We start from the raw sequence: 12724 nt of genomic DNA, 5'->3' as shown, positions 1-12724 counted from the left end.
GTCACTTGGGGTGCCTCTAAGGACTGAAATGTACTAAGAACAATGAAAGTGATAACTATGAATGGGAGGGGAGAGTCTGAGTGGGGCTAATGGCTGTACCCAAGGGCCAAATGAGAGACACTTACCCTGCTGGAAGTTAACTGTTCCTGTATGGTCACACAGGGAAGGGGAAGGGGAAGTGGGGGAAGGAAGGGGAAATTTAAAAAAAAGGGGGGGTCGATCAAGAGTCTTCTCTTGGGAAGATCTTCCCCTTAGGGAACCCAAAGCCTAGTCCTCAGCCTGCTGAGGGCCTCGCCAGCAAGACTTTAACCCCAGAAGAAAGGAGGGAAGCAAAGGTACCTCTTCCGACTTGTGCTGCAGCATCTCTGCCTCACGCTTTAGCTTCTCCTTCTCCCTCTCCAGTTCTGCTATGGCCTCTTTGAGCTTGTCGGCATCCTTGTCGCTCTGCTGCCTCTGGATCTCCAGGGTATGGACCAGCGTCATCTTCTCCCTGGTGGCCAGCTCCGTGCGATGGAGCTTCTCGCCGATCTCCTCAGCCTGCTTCTTGAACTTGCGGGCGTCCTCCTCCGCCTTGGCCTGCGCCAGGCTCATCTCAGTCACATGCAGCTTCAGCCGCTCGGCCTCGGCGCTCATCTCCAGCTGGCGGCGGCGCTCGGCTTCCAGAGTCTTCTGGAAGCCCTCGGTCTCCTGCGCAAGGCGCTGCTCCATCTGCTCCTTGTCCTCCTGGAGCTTCTTGGCGTGTTCCTGGGCCAGGTCCTTCTGCTTCTGCAGCATCTCTGCCTCCGCCTTCAGCCGTGTGGCCTCCTGCACGGCCTGCATCTTCTCCTTGAGCATCTTCTCAGCCAGTGCCCGCTGCTGGGCCAGGTCCTCTTCGGCCAGCTTGCGGAGCCGTGCAGCCTCCTGGGCCTCCACGCTTAGGCGGGCGGCCTCTTCGGCCACCTGCTTCATCTTCTCCGCCTCCTCCACCAGGAACTTCTGGGTGTTGTCTTTGTCCTTGAGGATCAGCATCTTGTTCTCCTCCTCAATGCGGGCCTTCAGCTTCACCAGCTCCTCCATCTGGATCTTGACTTTGAAGAGCTCCTCCTCCACCTGCGTCTTCTGCTTCATGGCGTCCGTCACCTCCTCCTTCAGGCGCTGCAGCTCCTCATCCAGGATGTCCTTCTGGTGGTCGGTCTCCTCCAGCTGGAGCTTCACCTTGGTCAGCTCCTGCTCCACCTGAGCCTTCTGCCTCAGGGTCTGCTCTGCAAACTTCTTGTGCTTCTCCATCTCTGCGTCTGCGGCCTGTTTCTGTCGCAATGCGGCCTGCTCCGCTTGGGCCCGCTTGGCAGCCTCCAGCTCTGCCTCCTTGCGCAGCTTCTCTGCTGAGGCCTGGGCCTGGGCCTGGGCCTGGGCCTGCTCCTCTGCCTGCTGCTTCAAGCGTTCGGCTTCCTCTACCTGCTGGCGGGACAGTGTGGCCTCCTGCTCAGCCCGGAGCCGGGCCTCCTCGGCTTCCTCGGCAGCTCGCTTGGCCTTCTCTGCCTCTTCCCTCAGTTTGTCCAACACACTCTGCTCCTGACGACGGGTCTGCAGCAGCTCCTGCTCCTTCTGCTGCACGGCGAACACGTGGGCCTTCTCCTCAGCTTGCAGCCGCTTCTGGGCAGCCTCCTCGGCCAGCTGGATCTGCCGCTCAGACTCTTTCTCCGCCAGTTCCTTCTGGCGTTTGGCTTCCTCAACCTTGGCTTTCAGACGCTCCACCTCCTCTAGAGCCGCCTTGCGCTGCCTCGCAGCCTCCTGCTCTGCAGCCAGAATCTTCTTGACCTTGTCCTCAGCCTCCCGCCTCCGCTGCTCCTCCTCCAGGGCCAGCTGCCGCTGCTTCTCGGCCTCACGCTCGGCCTGCTCCTTGCTCTTCTGGATCTCCTCCGCGCTGCTCTTGATGCGGCCCAGCTCCAGTTCCAAGTCTGTCTTGCCAGCCGAAGCCTTCTCAAAGTTGATCTTGAGGATGCGGATCTCCTCTTCGATGATGCGCCGTTGCTTCAGAGTGTCGTCCACCAGTCCCTTCTGGCGCTCCAGCTCGTTCTCCGAGGACTTCTTGAGTAGGGCGATCTTCTCCTCAATGTCAGCCTTGTGCTGGGCCGCCTGCTCCTCCAGCAAGCGCCGCTGATACGCCTCGTCCTCTGCCAGACGCCGGAGGCGCTCGTTCTCCGCTTCCTTCTCCTTCAGCGCAATCTCAGCCTCCGTCTTGAGCCTTGTGGCCTCGCTGATGGCAGCCAGCTTCTCCTTGAGGATGCGCTCTGCTTCCGCCCGCTGGCGGGCCACATCCTCCTCCGCCAGCTGCCGCTGCCGCTTGGCCTCTTCCGACAGGGCCCGCAGCCGAGCGGCCTCTTCCGCCAGCTCCCGGAACTTGCTGGCTTCAGCCTCCAGCCGCTGCTTGGACTTCTCGCTGGTGGAGCGTGACTCCTCCTCGGTCTTCGCCTTGCTCTCCAGGAGGATCTCCATTTCTGCTCGTACTTTGGCCAGCTCCTCCTCTACCTCTTTGCGCTTCTGAATGGCCTCGCTCACCTCGTTCTTGAGGCGGAAGAGCTCCTCCTCCAGGAGCAGCCGCTGCTGCTCCCCATTCTCTGTCTCCGCTTTCAGCCGGATCAGCTCCTGCTCGGCTGAGAGCTTCTGCTGGGCCGTGCCCTCCGCCAGCTTCCGCTGCTTCTCTAGCTCCTGCTCCGCCAGCTCCTTCTGCCGCAAGGCCGACTCCTCTGCCTTGCTCCTCTTGCGGGCCTCCCGCTCAGCATCTTCTTTCTGCTTCTCGGCCTCCTCCTGAGCAAGAGTCTTCTGGTGGGCAATCTCCTCTGCCTGGAGCCGCATTCGCAGGGCGTCGTTGGCCTTTGCCCGCCACTTTTCCAGCTCCCGTTCAGCCTCCTCGCGGAAGCGCTCGGCCTCCGCCTGCTGCTTCTTGAGGCGCTCGGCCTCCTCCTGCAGGTGAGTGACGGTGATGTGCTCCTGCTTCAGGCTCAGCTCGAGCTGGGCTGTCTTCTCCGCGAAGGACATGCGCTTGCTCTGGAGCTCCACCTCTGCACTCCGCTGGGCCGTCTCCATGGCCACCTGCACCTGCCGCTCCTTCTCGGCCTCTGCCTGCTTCATGCGCCTCTCGGCCTCCTCGGCCTGCAGGCGCAGCTCCTCCAGGGCCTGCAGGGCCCGCTGCTTCTCCCTGGCAGCCTCCTGCTCGGCCTGGACCTTCAGCCGCAGCTCCTCCTCCGCCTGGCGCTTCTTCTGGCTCTCCTCTTTCACCTGCCGCCGCAGGCGCTCAGCTTCCTCCTGCGCCTGCTTCTTCTGCAGCTCGGCCTCCTCAGCCCGCGCCCGCAGGGCCTGCAGCTCTGACTCAGCTCCGCTCTTCTGACGCTCTGTCGTCTCCAGCTGCAGGCGAATCACGCGGATCTCTTCCTCGATCCGCAGACGGTTCCTCTCGGCTTCCTCCACCTGCTGGGCCTTGGCCTTGATCTCCATGTCCGAGTTCTGCCGCAGCTGCTGCAGCTCCTGCTGGATGTTGAGTTTTTGGTGCTGGGCATCCACGGCGACCACCTCCCGCCGAGCCACTTCCTCCTGCATGCGTCGCTGAAGCTCCTGGGCCTCCCGCTCCGCCTGGGCCTTGGCCTGGGCATGGGCCTCGGCCAGCTGCCTCTGCTTCTCCAGCTGAGCCTCCACCTCTGCCAGCCGCTGCCTCTCCTCCGCCTTCAGCTTCTCTGCTGCCCTCTGAGAGGGAGGTGGGCAGGGCAGGGCAGTGTGGGGTGGGGAGAGAGGGAAAGAACCACAAAGAAACCAAAGTGAACAGACAGCAGGGAAATCTGCTGCTCGATGAGCAAATCAAATGGGGAAAGGGACTGGAAGGCAGACAATGGGGGAGGCAGGGCAGGGGAAACCAAGCCCCATGCCTGGGGCCACACACAGAGGACACAGCACTGCAACAGTCCACTTAGTACAGCAAGGGGATGGGATGGGAGATGGAAGGGAATGAGATGAATGGATGGGAATCCAGACACAGGAGGACAGCTCTGGGATCGACAGGACAGGACTCTCCATCATCAGAGGGAACGATCCACAGATGAAACATGCATCAAGCCCAAGGCAGATGGGAACAGCATGAGAGCAGCCCACACCCCCTCTCCATGCTCGCTGGCCCAGCGGGAGACCGAGGCTTCCTTCCTTCCCCCGCCCTTGCCACAGGATGGACAGACAGAGATGGACAGAAAGCAAAGCACCGACACCGTGTGTGTGTGTGTGTGTGTGTGTGCACGTGCATGTGTGTGTGTGTGTGCGCGTGCATGTGTGTGTGTGCATGTGTGTGTATGTGTGCATGCACATCTTGGGAGCTTCCTTTCTCTTTTTCCTTTTCTCCTAAGCTCTGTTGGGAAAGTGACACTGGGTTTGTGGCCTGGTCTCCTCTCTCTTCTACTCTCTACTTTCTCTGGGGGAAGTGAAGGTCATTATCTGTAAAGGATCTTGGGTGGTGGCTTTGGAATCACAGGGCAGGAACAAAGGCTGCCTTAAGCCCTCAGAGAAACAAGCACTGCCACCTAACGGACCCTAGAGCAGAGCAGAATGGGTAGGGATGCCCCCTTCCCATTTCCTCCAGCCTGTGGCTCTGCCCAACAGCCACCTTCCTTTTCCCAAGTTCAGGGCAAGGTAGGTATGCTGCCCAGGTGACAGGAACACAGGCTACCCTGCTGGCTACAGATGGGACAAGGGGTCTTGAGCTGGGAAACAGCGATGTATGTGGTAGTGAGGGAGAGAAGGCAAGGACCTTTGACTGTATGAGGTGTGCTGATGGAGCAAGGGAGGAAGGATCACTGATGGTACCGAGGAGGTGCTGATGGGAGAAGGGGAAGGAGAGGGCACTGGAGGCCCCCGTGGGGAGACACCGAGGGGAGGAGTCATGCGTCCAGGGCAGTACCTGCTGCAGAAAGGCCAGAGTCCTCCTGGGTTTTTACCCTCCATTAGATCCCAAACAACACAAACATTCCCCCAGACAAAGCTGCCAAGCGGCGAGTCCAAGAGCAAAACCCAAGAGTTAGAGAGAAGGGAGCACACGGGGAGGGAGGAGGAGGAGGAGAAGGGGAAGGGGGATGCTGAAAAAAAAGAGAGAGGGGAGAAACCCAACAAGCTCCAGCAGGGAAGGGGGCCTAGGGAGCACTGCAGCCTGGGCAGAGGAGGAAGAGATGGTGGAAGGCAGCATCTGAGCATGGGACAGGCTGAAGAAGGGGGCTGTACTAAGTGTGTCTGAGAAGTGCTTCCCATTCTTCCCACCAGAGCCAGGCTGGGGGTTCAGGGCAGGGGGAAGACCTGAGGAGCAAGGAACCCACCAAGAGGCCCCACCTGGGGAGGCTCTTCTTGTCTCTTGGTTACATCTCAAGGGCAGAAGGGCAGGGGAGCTGCGGTCTGAGTTAGCAAGAGCACATAACTCTCAGGGCAGGACAAGGTTGCTGACTGCTGGGAAGGAAGGCTAGCTGCTCCCTCCCACCCTGGGAAAGGCCCCTCCCCTAAGCCCATACCTCCTCCTCCTCCAGGCGCCTAAGGGTCTCACTGATGAACTTGATGTACTGGCTTGTGAGGGTGGTCAGCTCACTGTAGCGGGTACGAAGATCCACATACTAGAAGAGAACAGAGAGCCCGGTGACCTTGCTCAGTGTCTGAAGGGCAGGTGGGTCCAGATACAGCCCTCCTTTCTACCACCACCCCCCAAATACACACATAGTGTTCATGTACGTATATGCATGTACATGTATGCTAGGCCCTCAGTAACCCAGGCTGGATGCCTGTGGGATGAGGGGCTCAGGCCAGCTGTACCATGAGGGTCACTTAATTCACTGGGTCATAGATTTGGAGCCAGAAGGGACTGTAGAGGGAATTTAATCCAGCCCCTTCAAGCCACAGATCAGAAAACTGAAGCCCAGAGAGGTTTAAATGATTTGTCCAAGGTCACACAGGGAGTAAGAACTAAGAGTCAGGAGTCAAGCTTGGGTCCTTCTGATTCCACTTTCACCTTGGGTGGCTGACTGCTTGGCGGAAGGAGCCATGAAGGTCTCCCTTCTTTCCCTACCCTTACCCCCGGGCCCCAGGAAAGCCAGGGCTCTCTGAGCCTGCCCATCTGGCCTCTGCCTATCCACTCCCACCCCAAAGGCTCAGTTGGGCCATCAGCTGGTGGGGGCCCCCATGCATTGCCACACTAGGCCTCACCTCCTGGATGACACTATCCGACACTGACTGGACCTTAGGTTTCTTGGCAGGGGAGGCCACAGGTTCCACTTGAGCCTTGTACGTCACCAGCTGCAGCTCATAGTCCTGTAGAAGGAAGAAAGATCATGACTTTCAGGATTGTTAGTTCTTATGGGGAGGGGGCCATCTAGAGCTTCTGTTTGCTGGAAAGTGTGTCAGGGATTTGTCTCTCTAAAGTGGCCTCAGGTCTGCTTCTGCTGTCTATGTCCTTCATGCTTAAGACAACCTATCAGTCTCTGTCCCTCTGTTCCTCTCAGTCTGACTTTTTTCAGGCTATACCCTTCCCATCTGTCCTCAGGATCCCTACACACCCATCCCATAGGTCTCTGGTCATTCTGCCCCAGGCTCTCAGGTACAGACACCCCTTTGGGGCATATGTATAAGGAGGGAAGCATTTTTGTGGCTCTGCTTTTGTTCAAAAAGACAAGAAAAGTATGGACAAGAATACATAAATCCTCTAGTAACAACCAATGTCCTGTCTTAGCCAAGGCTCCAGACACACCACATCCCACATGCACGTCCCCAAACCATCTTTTTTTTTTCCTTTTCTTCTGGGCTTTAGTCCTTGCCTGAGACGGATAAGTGGCCCAGTGGACAGAGCACTGGACTTGGAGTTAGGAAGACCTGAGTTCAAATCCTGTCTCGGGTACCTACTAGCTGTGTGAGCCCAAGTAAGTCACTAAATCTTTGTCTGCCTCAGTTTCCTCATCTGTAAAATGGGGATAATAACAGCAACTCCCTCCCATGGGTGTTGTGTCCTTCCTTCCTTGTCTAAATACTAGCTACTTCCCTCCTCAGCTCCTACAGCCCCTTCAGTGATGAGATATCTCTCCTCAAGTCCAGCTTTATAAATTATTTTTCTCACATTACCACAAATGTCCAAAGGATTTAAATCTCCCTACTGAGCAGGTCAAAGACTGAATCAGTCACTTCCTTCCTCCTTCACCCTTGGAGACCATGGACCATAGGGTTATAGATTTGGAACTGGAAGGGGCTTTAGAAGGTCACTGAGTCCAAACCCACACACCTTACAGATGAAGACACTGAGGCTCACAAGGGACATACAGCTAGTGTCTGGGGTAGGAGTCACCTGAACTTTGATCTTCCTGACTCCAAGTCCAGGGTCTTATCCACTACACCATGCTTCCCCTATCACCCAAAGGAGGGACCTGGTAACTGTAAGAAGCCAATGGGAATAACCTGAGGGCCCACAAGGAGTTAGCATCTACCATAGGTGGCCTCCTTCTCAGTGTCTGGGAAAGGGAAAAGAGGGGTGCCCAAAACTCAGAGGCAGGCACCTCAGGGTCCTCACCTTGATGGCATTAATGTATTGCTTGGCATACTTCTGACACTCAGCGACTTTCTCTCCATGTCTTTCAATTTCTTCCAGGAGTTTCTGAGAAACCAAAGCCCATGGGTTCAGTTCTTCTAGGAGCAAGGTGACCAGACAGTTCTCCCCTAACTCTGAACCCTTCCCCGACCCCCCTTCTAACATGGAATTGTCCCCAAAACGTCTCTATGGAATTCCTTACCTTGGCAGGAGAACCGCTTCCTGAGCTTGTGACTGCCAAGCAGAGCCCTCCCCCAGTCTCCCCCCACAGTCTCAGACCCCAGTGCTGACCTTCTCCTGCTGGAGCTGCTCACGGACCACCTGGCTATCAGCCAAGGGCACAGCCTGAATCTGCTCCTGCCGCTGCTTGGCGCTCAGAAGCCAGGCATTCAGGGGCTCCGCGCTCTCACGGTAGTAGCGCAGCTGGCGGCCCAGCTGATCTAGTTCTCGCTGCCTCAGGTCAATCTGGGCCAACACGGCCTGCCAGCGCTCCAGCAGCTGCGTGACCCGCTCCCGCCAGCGCTCCAGCTCTGCATCACGCTCTCCGTGTTTCTGTTGCATCCGCTCGCCCACCTCCTGAGCCGCCCTCAGCTCCTCATTCAGTCCCGCAAAGAGCGGCTGCTGGGCCTCCACCTGGGTGCGTAACTTCTGCTCCGGGGAGAGACGACCATCAGTATGGCCCGAGTCACCTTGGTACGCACTCCCTTCCCTCCCCAGCTTCCGATCTGACCTACTCTCCCTTCATTTATTAGGGCCCAATGGAACGACAAAGGAAGAGGAGGCCAGGACTCACAGAGGCGGGGACACTGAAGGTCTACAGTGGGGATAGGGATTAGATTTGATCTACTGGAGGGCAGAATTAGGAGCAATGACAGAAGGCCATTCATTTCTTTTCAACGGACCAAGAGCTATCCAGTCCTGGAATAGAATGGGCTGTCCCACTGCATGTCCAAGACAGCACAGGGGAGGGGAGCAGGATTTCTAGATGATCTCAGAGGTCCCTTCCCCTTCAGAGATTCTTTAACTATTGCCCAGGGCAGGACAGCTGAGAACCCTGCAGCCCCAGACCAGCTTGAACCCATTACCTTCAACTCTGCCTTGGTGGCCTCCAGCTCCGAGAGGTCGGCAGGGACATTCTGCACATCCTTGAGCTGCTCCTCATAGGTACGCAGCACCTCCTCTGCTCCCTGGGTGCTACGGATCACGAGGCTGATGGTCTTGAGCCTGTGAATAATGGAGGCCTAGGTAGGACCGAGGGCCAGTCCCAGGAACCTGAGCACAGGGAAGGAGGACTCCAGGGCCCCCCGAGGAGGCAGGGTAAGAAGTGGGGTACTTACTTCTCCAGGTAGATGGCAGACAGGCTGCGCACCTGGTCCAGCTTGCCCAGAGTCAGGTCCAGTTCAGAGCGCAGGGCAGGGGCTCCAGGGGAGGGTTCAGGCTGGGCAAGCACCTTCTCTGCCTTGGCAGAGAGTTTGGTCACTCCCTGCCCCAGGCCCTCCACCTCTGCCTGTACCTTCTGTAGGGGGACACAGAGAAAGACACATAGAGATGGGAATGGTGAGAAGGTAGGAAAAGATCAAAATGGAAACAAGAGGTAAAAGGAGGGAGGCAGACCCAGAGACAGAGGGGGAGATGTACCAGCAAGGGAGTCAGGGGAGGGCAGAGATAGAGGCAGAAGGACAGAGGTAGAAATTGAGAGAGAGACACCCACAGACCAAAAGGGAGAAAGAGAGAAGAACAGAAAGAATGTTCATGACTGAGTCAGTGCCTGGAGAGATCCAGGATCACTGGGATAGGACCCAGGGTAGCTTGGGGAATGGGGTTGCCTGTCATAAGATTAGCTAGGAAGTAGAGTATCAGGCTAGGGACTGAGGAGGCAGTGGAGAGGAAGAGGGAGAGAGGGAGAAGGAAGAGGAGGGAGAAAGAGAAGGGCAAGAGAGAGGAGGGGCAAGAGAAAGGAAAGGCAAGAGAGAGGAATGGCAAGAGAGAGAGGAAGGAGGACAAAGATATAGAGGGAGTGGGAAGAAGATAGGGAAGGGCAAGAGAGAGGGGAAGGAGGATAAAGAGAGAGAGGGAAAGGAAGAGGGGGAGATGAAGGAAGACAGAGAGAGGGAAGGGAAGGGGGGAGAGGAAGGCAGGATGGCTAGGAAGGGAAAGCAGGGACAGCACCTGCTGCTCCGTGATACGCTGAGCACACTCGCGGGCAGGCTCCTTGTCCAGCGGCATGCGGAGTCGATGGACAATACGGCCCTCACAGGCCTCTAGTTGGAGGCGGATGTCCTTCAGCTCAGAGATGTAGCGTTGGCACAGAGACTCCTCCTGTTCCCCTGTGAATAGGAAGGCTGGTGTCACACCATGAGGGCCTCTCACTGACTGCCCCAGGAACAGCTGGCTCCTGTGGTGGCCCAAGCATAGTTACCTTGCTCCAGGTTCTGTAGCAGCTGCTGATAATGGCGAGTACAGGTGCTGTAGTCCCGCTCCACCTGCAGTCGGTCCTCAGGTCCAAAGCCGCCCGCATCCTGGCTATCCCGAAGGAAGGCCTGGTAATGCATCTCCAGGTTGCGTAAGGCCTGGCGTTGCTCCTCTGGTTTCAGTGTGCGGAACTGGTGAGAAAGGGGCAGTGAGAATAATAGCTGAGGGCAGAGAGTGAGGGGGAGGGGGACATGAGGATGAGAGGGGCACTGAGGATGAGAATAGTAGAGGAAGAAGATGGGAAGGGATGGTGAAAGTGAGGGGAGCAGCTGGAGACACCAAGGGTGGGGAGGAATAAGGATGGGAGGGGTCACTGAAGGTATGTGATAGGTGAGAGGCAGGTATTCAAGGACAGGGTGAAGGAAATAGGGAAAAGGTGGTGTGGGAAATGGTGAGGAACATCTTGGGGTGGGGGGTGGTGAAGAGGCAGCAGCTATGGCACCAGCGGTCTGAGGACTCACCGTTACCAGGGACCAGGAGCGAATGAGCTGGATTTCTCGGGTTAGGCACTGCCAAGCCAAAAGACTCTTCATGTCCACATGTAGCTGGTGCCAAAGGTTCACTAGGGTCTGGTGTAGTCCCTCCAGCCTGCCAGGGATAGAGAGGGTGGGATGGGGGAGAAAAATGGACAGGGCATGAGGAAAGATCAGCATCTCACTTCCTGGGGAACCTTCCTCTCCTTTCTCAGACTCCTCCTCTCTCTCTTTACACATCCACCTCTCTGGAATTTCTTAACCCCTTATCCTACTGTCCCTCCCCATGTGCTGCTGAACAGAGTTGGAGGAAATCACAAAACCCCACTGACTAGGTCCATTACAGTTATCCCTTCCACATGATGGGGGTTGGGGTGCAGCACGCTCACAATCTGGAAAATCTGTGTAAACTTTTTTGGCCCTCCCTTCATATCAGAGAAGAAGTCTGAATTGCTGTGGTATTAAAAGCTAAAATGTGTTTATGTTATACAATACTATACAAATATTTTATGCATTTGACTTTTTAAACTTTTTTTGTCATTTGCTGGCCCTCGTGTGCCATCTGAGGCTTCTGCAAAACTCCCCAAAAATTCTCATTTAATTTCTTATGCTGACCCACGATATATCAAAACTGTGATAAGAAAAGTCACAATGTGAAAGGGATAATTACAGATTTACATTCCTAATCTCTAATGTCTAATCTCACCTGGACCCTCAGTGTAGCAAGACAAATACTTTATTCCTCCTAAATCAAATCACTCTTCCCCCTTTCCACAGTGGCTGCTCCAAACTTTTTCATTTCTTCTCAAGCTTACGATAGCACCCCACTGACCCAACCCTCTTGATTGTGGATTTTGCCTCATTTTTCACCAAAATTGAAGGGCATTGGCTGAGAGCTCCCTCTTTTTCCCTCCTCCTCACCTCTCACCACTCAGACACCTCCCACTGTAGCCTCCTTCACTCCTTTCTTTGTTAAAGCTAACACTCTATATGTGCCTTTGACCCCTTCTTTTCTTGTAGATTGACTCCACTATCATCTCCATTCTCACTAATCTTCAGATTCTCCCTATCTACTGATGCTTCCCTGAGACATAAAAAACACTCATGTTTCCACCCATCCTTAAAAGTCCTCCACTGGGTCCTAACATTCCCACTATCACCCTGCATCTCTCCTCCCCTTCAAAACTAGATTTCTTGAGAAAGCAGGCTACAATCAGTGCCTAGACATCTTCTCCTTTCACTCTCTCCTAAACCTCCTACAATATGGTTTACATCCTCCTCGCTTAGTCCTTCAAGAGAAACCGCTCTCTTTGAAGTAGCCAGTGATGTCTTAGTTACCAAATCTAATGGCTTTTTCTTAGTTCTCATCCTTCTTGGTCTTTCTGCAGCAGGTGACACCATCACTGCCCTCTTCTAGGATGTTCTCTCTTTGGGTTTGTGGGTCACTGTTCTTTCCTACTGCTCCTCCTTCTTGTCTCATCTCTACTTCTCAGTCTCCTTTGCTGGTTTTCTACTCATGGGTGCCCAAGGACCTGTCGTAGACCTTCTCTTCTCCCTCTATGCTATCCCATGGTTTCCCTTATCGTATTTTTGCATGATTCCCAGATCTACATCTAGCCCTAGTCTCTCTCCCAAATTATAGTCCTGCTGATCCAATTGCCTCTTGAAAATCTTGACCCAGATTTCTTACAGGTATCTCAAAACCAATATTTCCAAACAGAGCCCATTATTTTTCTCCCAAAACCCTCTAGTCCTCTGAACTTCCCTCATATAATCGAGAACAACACCATAGTCCTTGTCACCTAGGCTTACAACCTCCATACCATCTTCAAAGACTCCTCAATCTTGCTCACTCCACAGAGCCAATCTATTGCCAATGCCAAATCCTGTCATTTCTACCTTCACAATATCTCCTGGATGTGTCCCCTTCTCTCTCACCACCCTACTTCTGGCCTTCACCATGACTAGGTGCATGTAATAGTCTTCTAACTGATCTTGCTGCCTCAATCTCCTTTCCTCTTCATTCTACCCTTAATTCAGCTACCAAAATAATTTTTCTAAAGTGCAGGTCTCATCATGGCACTCCCAACCTCCCCAATCCATTCCCCTAATAAACTCCAATGGCTCCCCATTTACTTCCAGGATCAAATACAAAATCCTCTGGTTAGCATTCAAAGGTCTTCATAATGTGGTCTCCTTTTTACCTTTC

The 12724-nt window shown here is 55.0% G+C and overlaps 1 protein-coding gene across 12 annotated transcripts in view; it reads right to left on the bottom strand.

Moving 5' to 3' along the window:
• The window catches only part of PLEC (plectin), a 115235-nt gene that overhangs the window by 9474 nt on the left and 93037 nt on the right, over positions 1-12724 (bottom strand). For 11 of the 12 annotated variants that reach the window (XM_069097060.1, XM_069097061.1, XM_069097066.1 and 8 more), the window contains 10 exons: positions 10504-10630; positions 9990-10173; positions 9740-9897; positions 8908-9086; positions 8656-8794; positions 7862-8218; positions 7553-7636; positions 6202-6306; positions 5517-5615; positions 340-3720 (listed from right to left, as the gene is read on the bottom strand). In XM_069097060.1, coding sequence (XP_068953161.1) covers positions 340-3720; positions 5517-5615; positions 6202-6306; positions 7553-7636; positions 7862-8218; positions 8656-8794; positions 8908-9086; positions 9740-9897; positions 9990-10173; positions 10504-10630 — 4813 coding nt within the window. The remainder of the gene's footprint in view (positions 1-339; positions 3721-5516; positions 5616-6201; positions 6307-7552; positions 7637-7861; positions 8219-8655; positions 8795-8907; positions 9087-9739; positions 9898-9989; positions 10174-10503; positions 10631-12724) is intronic. The other variant, XM_069097071.1, reaches the window with a different exon arrangement.

This window comes from Petaurus breviceps, unplaced genomic scaffold (assembly GCF_028583685.1).
Source record: "Petaurus breviceps papuanus isolate PSGF00001 unplaced genomic scaffold, PetGlider_PUasm1.0 350, whole genome shotgun sequence".
Classification (NCBI taxonomy): domain Eukaryota; kingdom Metazoa; phylum Chordata; class Mammalia; order Diprotodontia; family Petauridae; genus Petaurus; species Petaurus breviceps.
The sequence above is the reverse complement of the archived record's forward strand: the minus strand, read 5'-3'. Positions and strand labels throughout refer to the sequence as shown.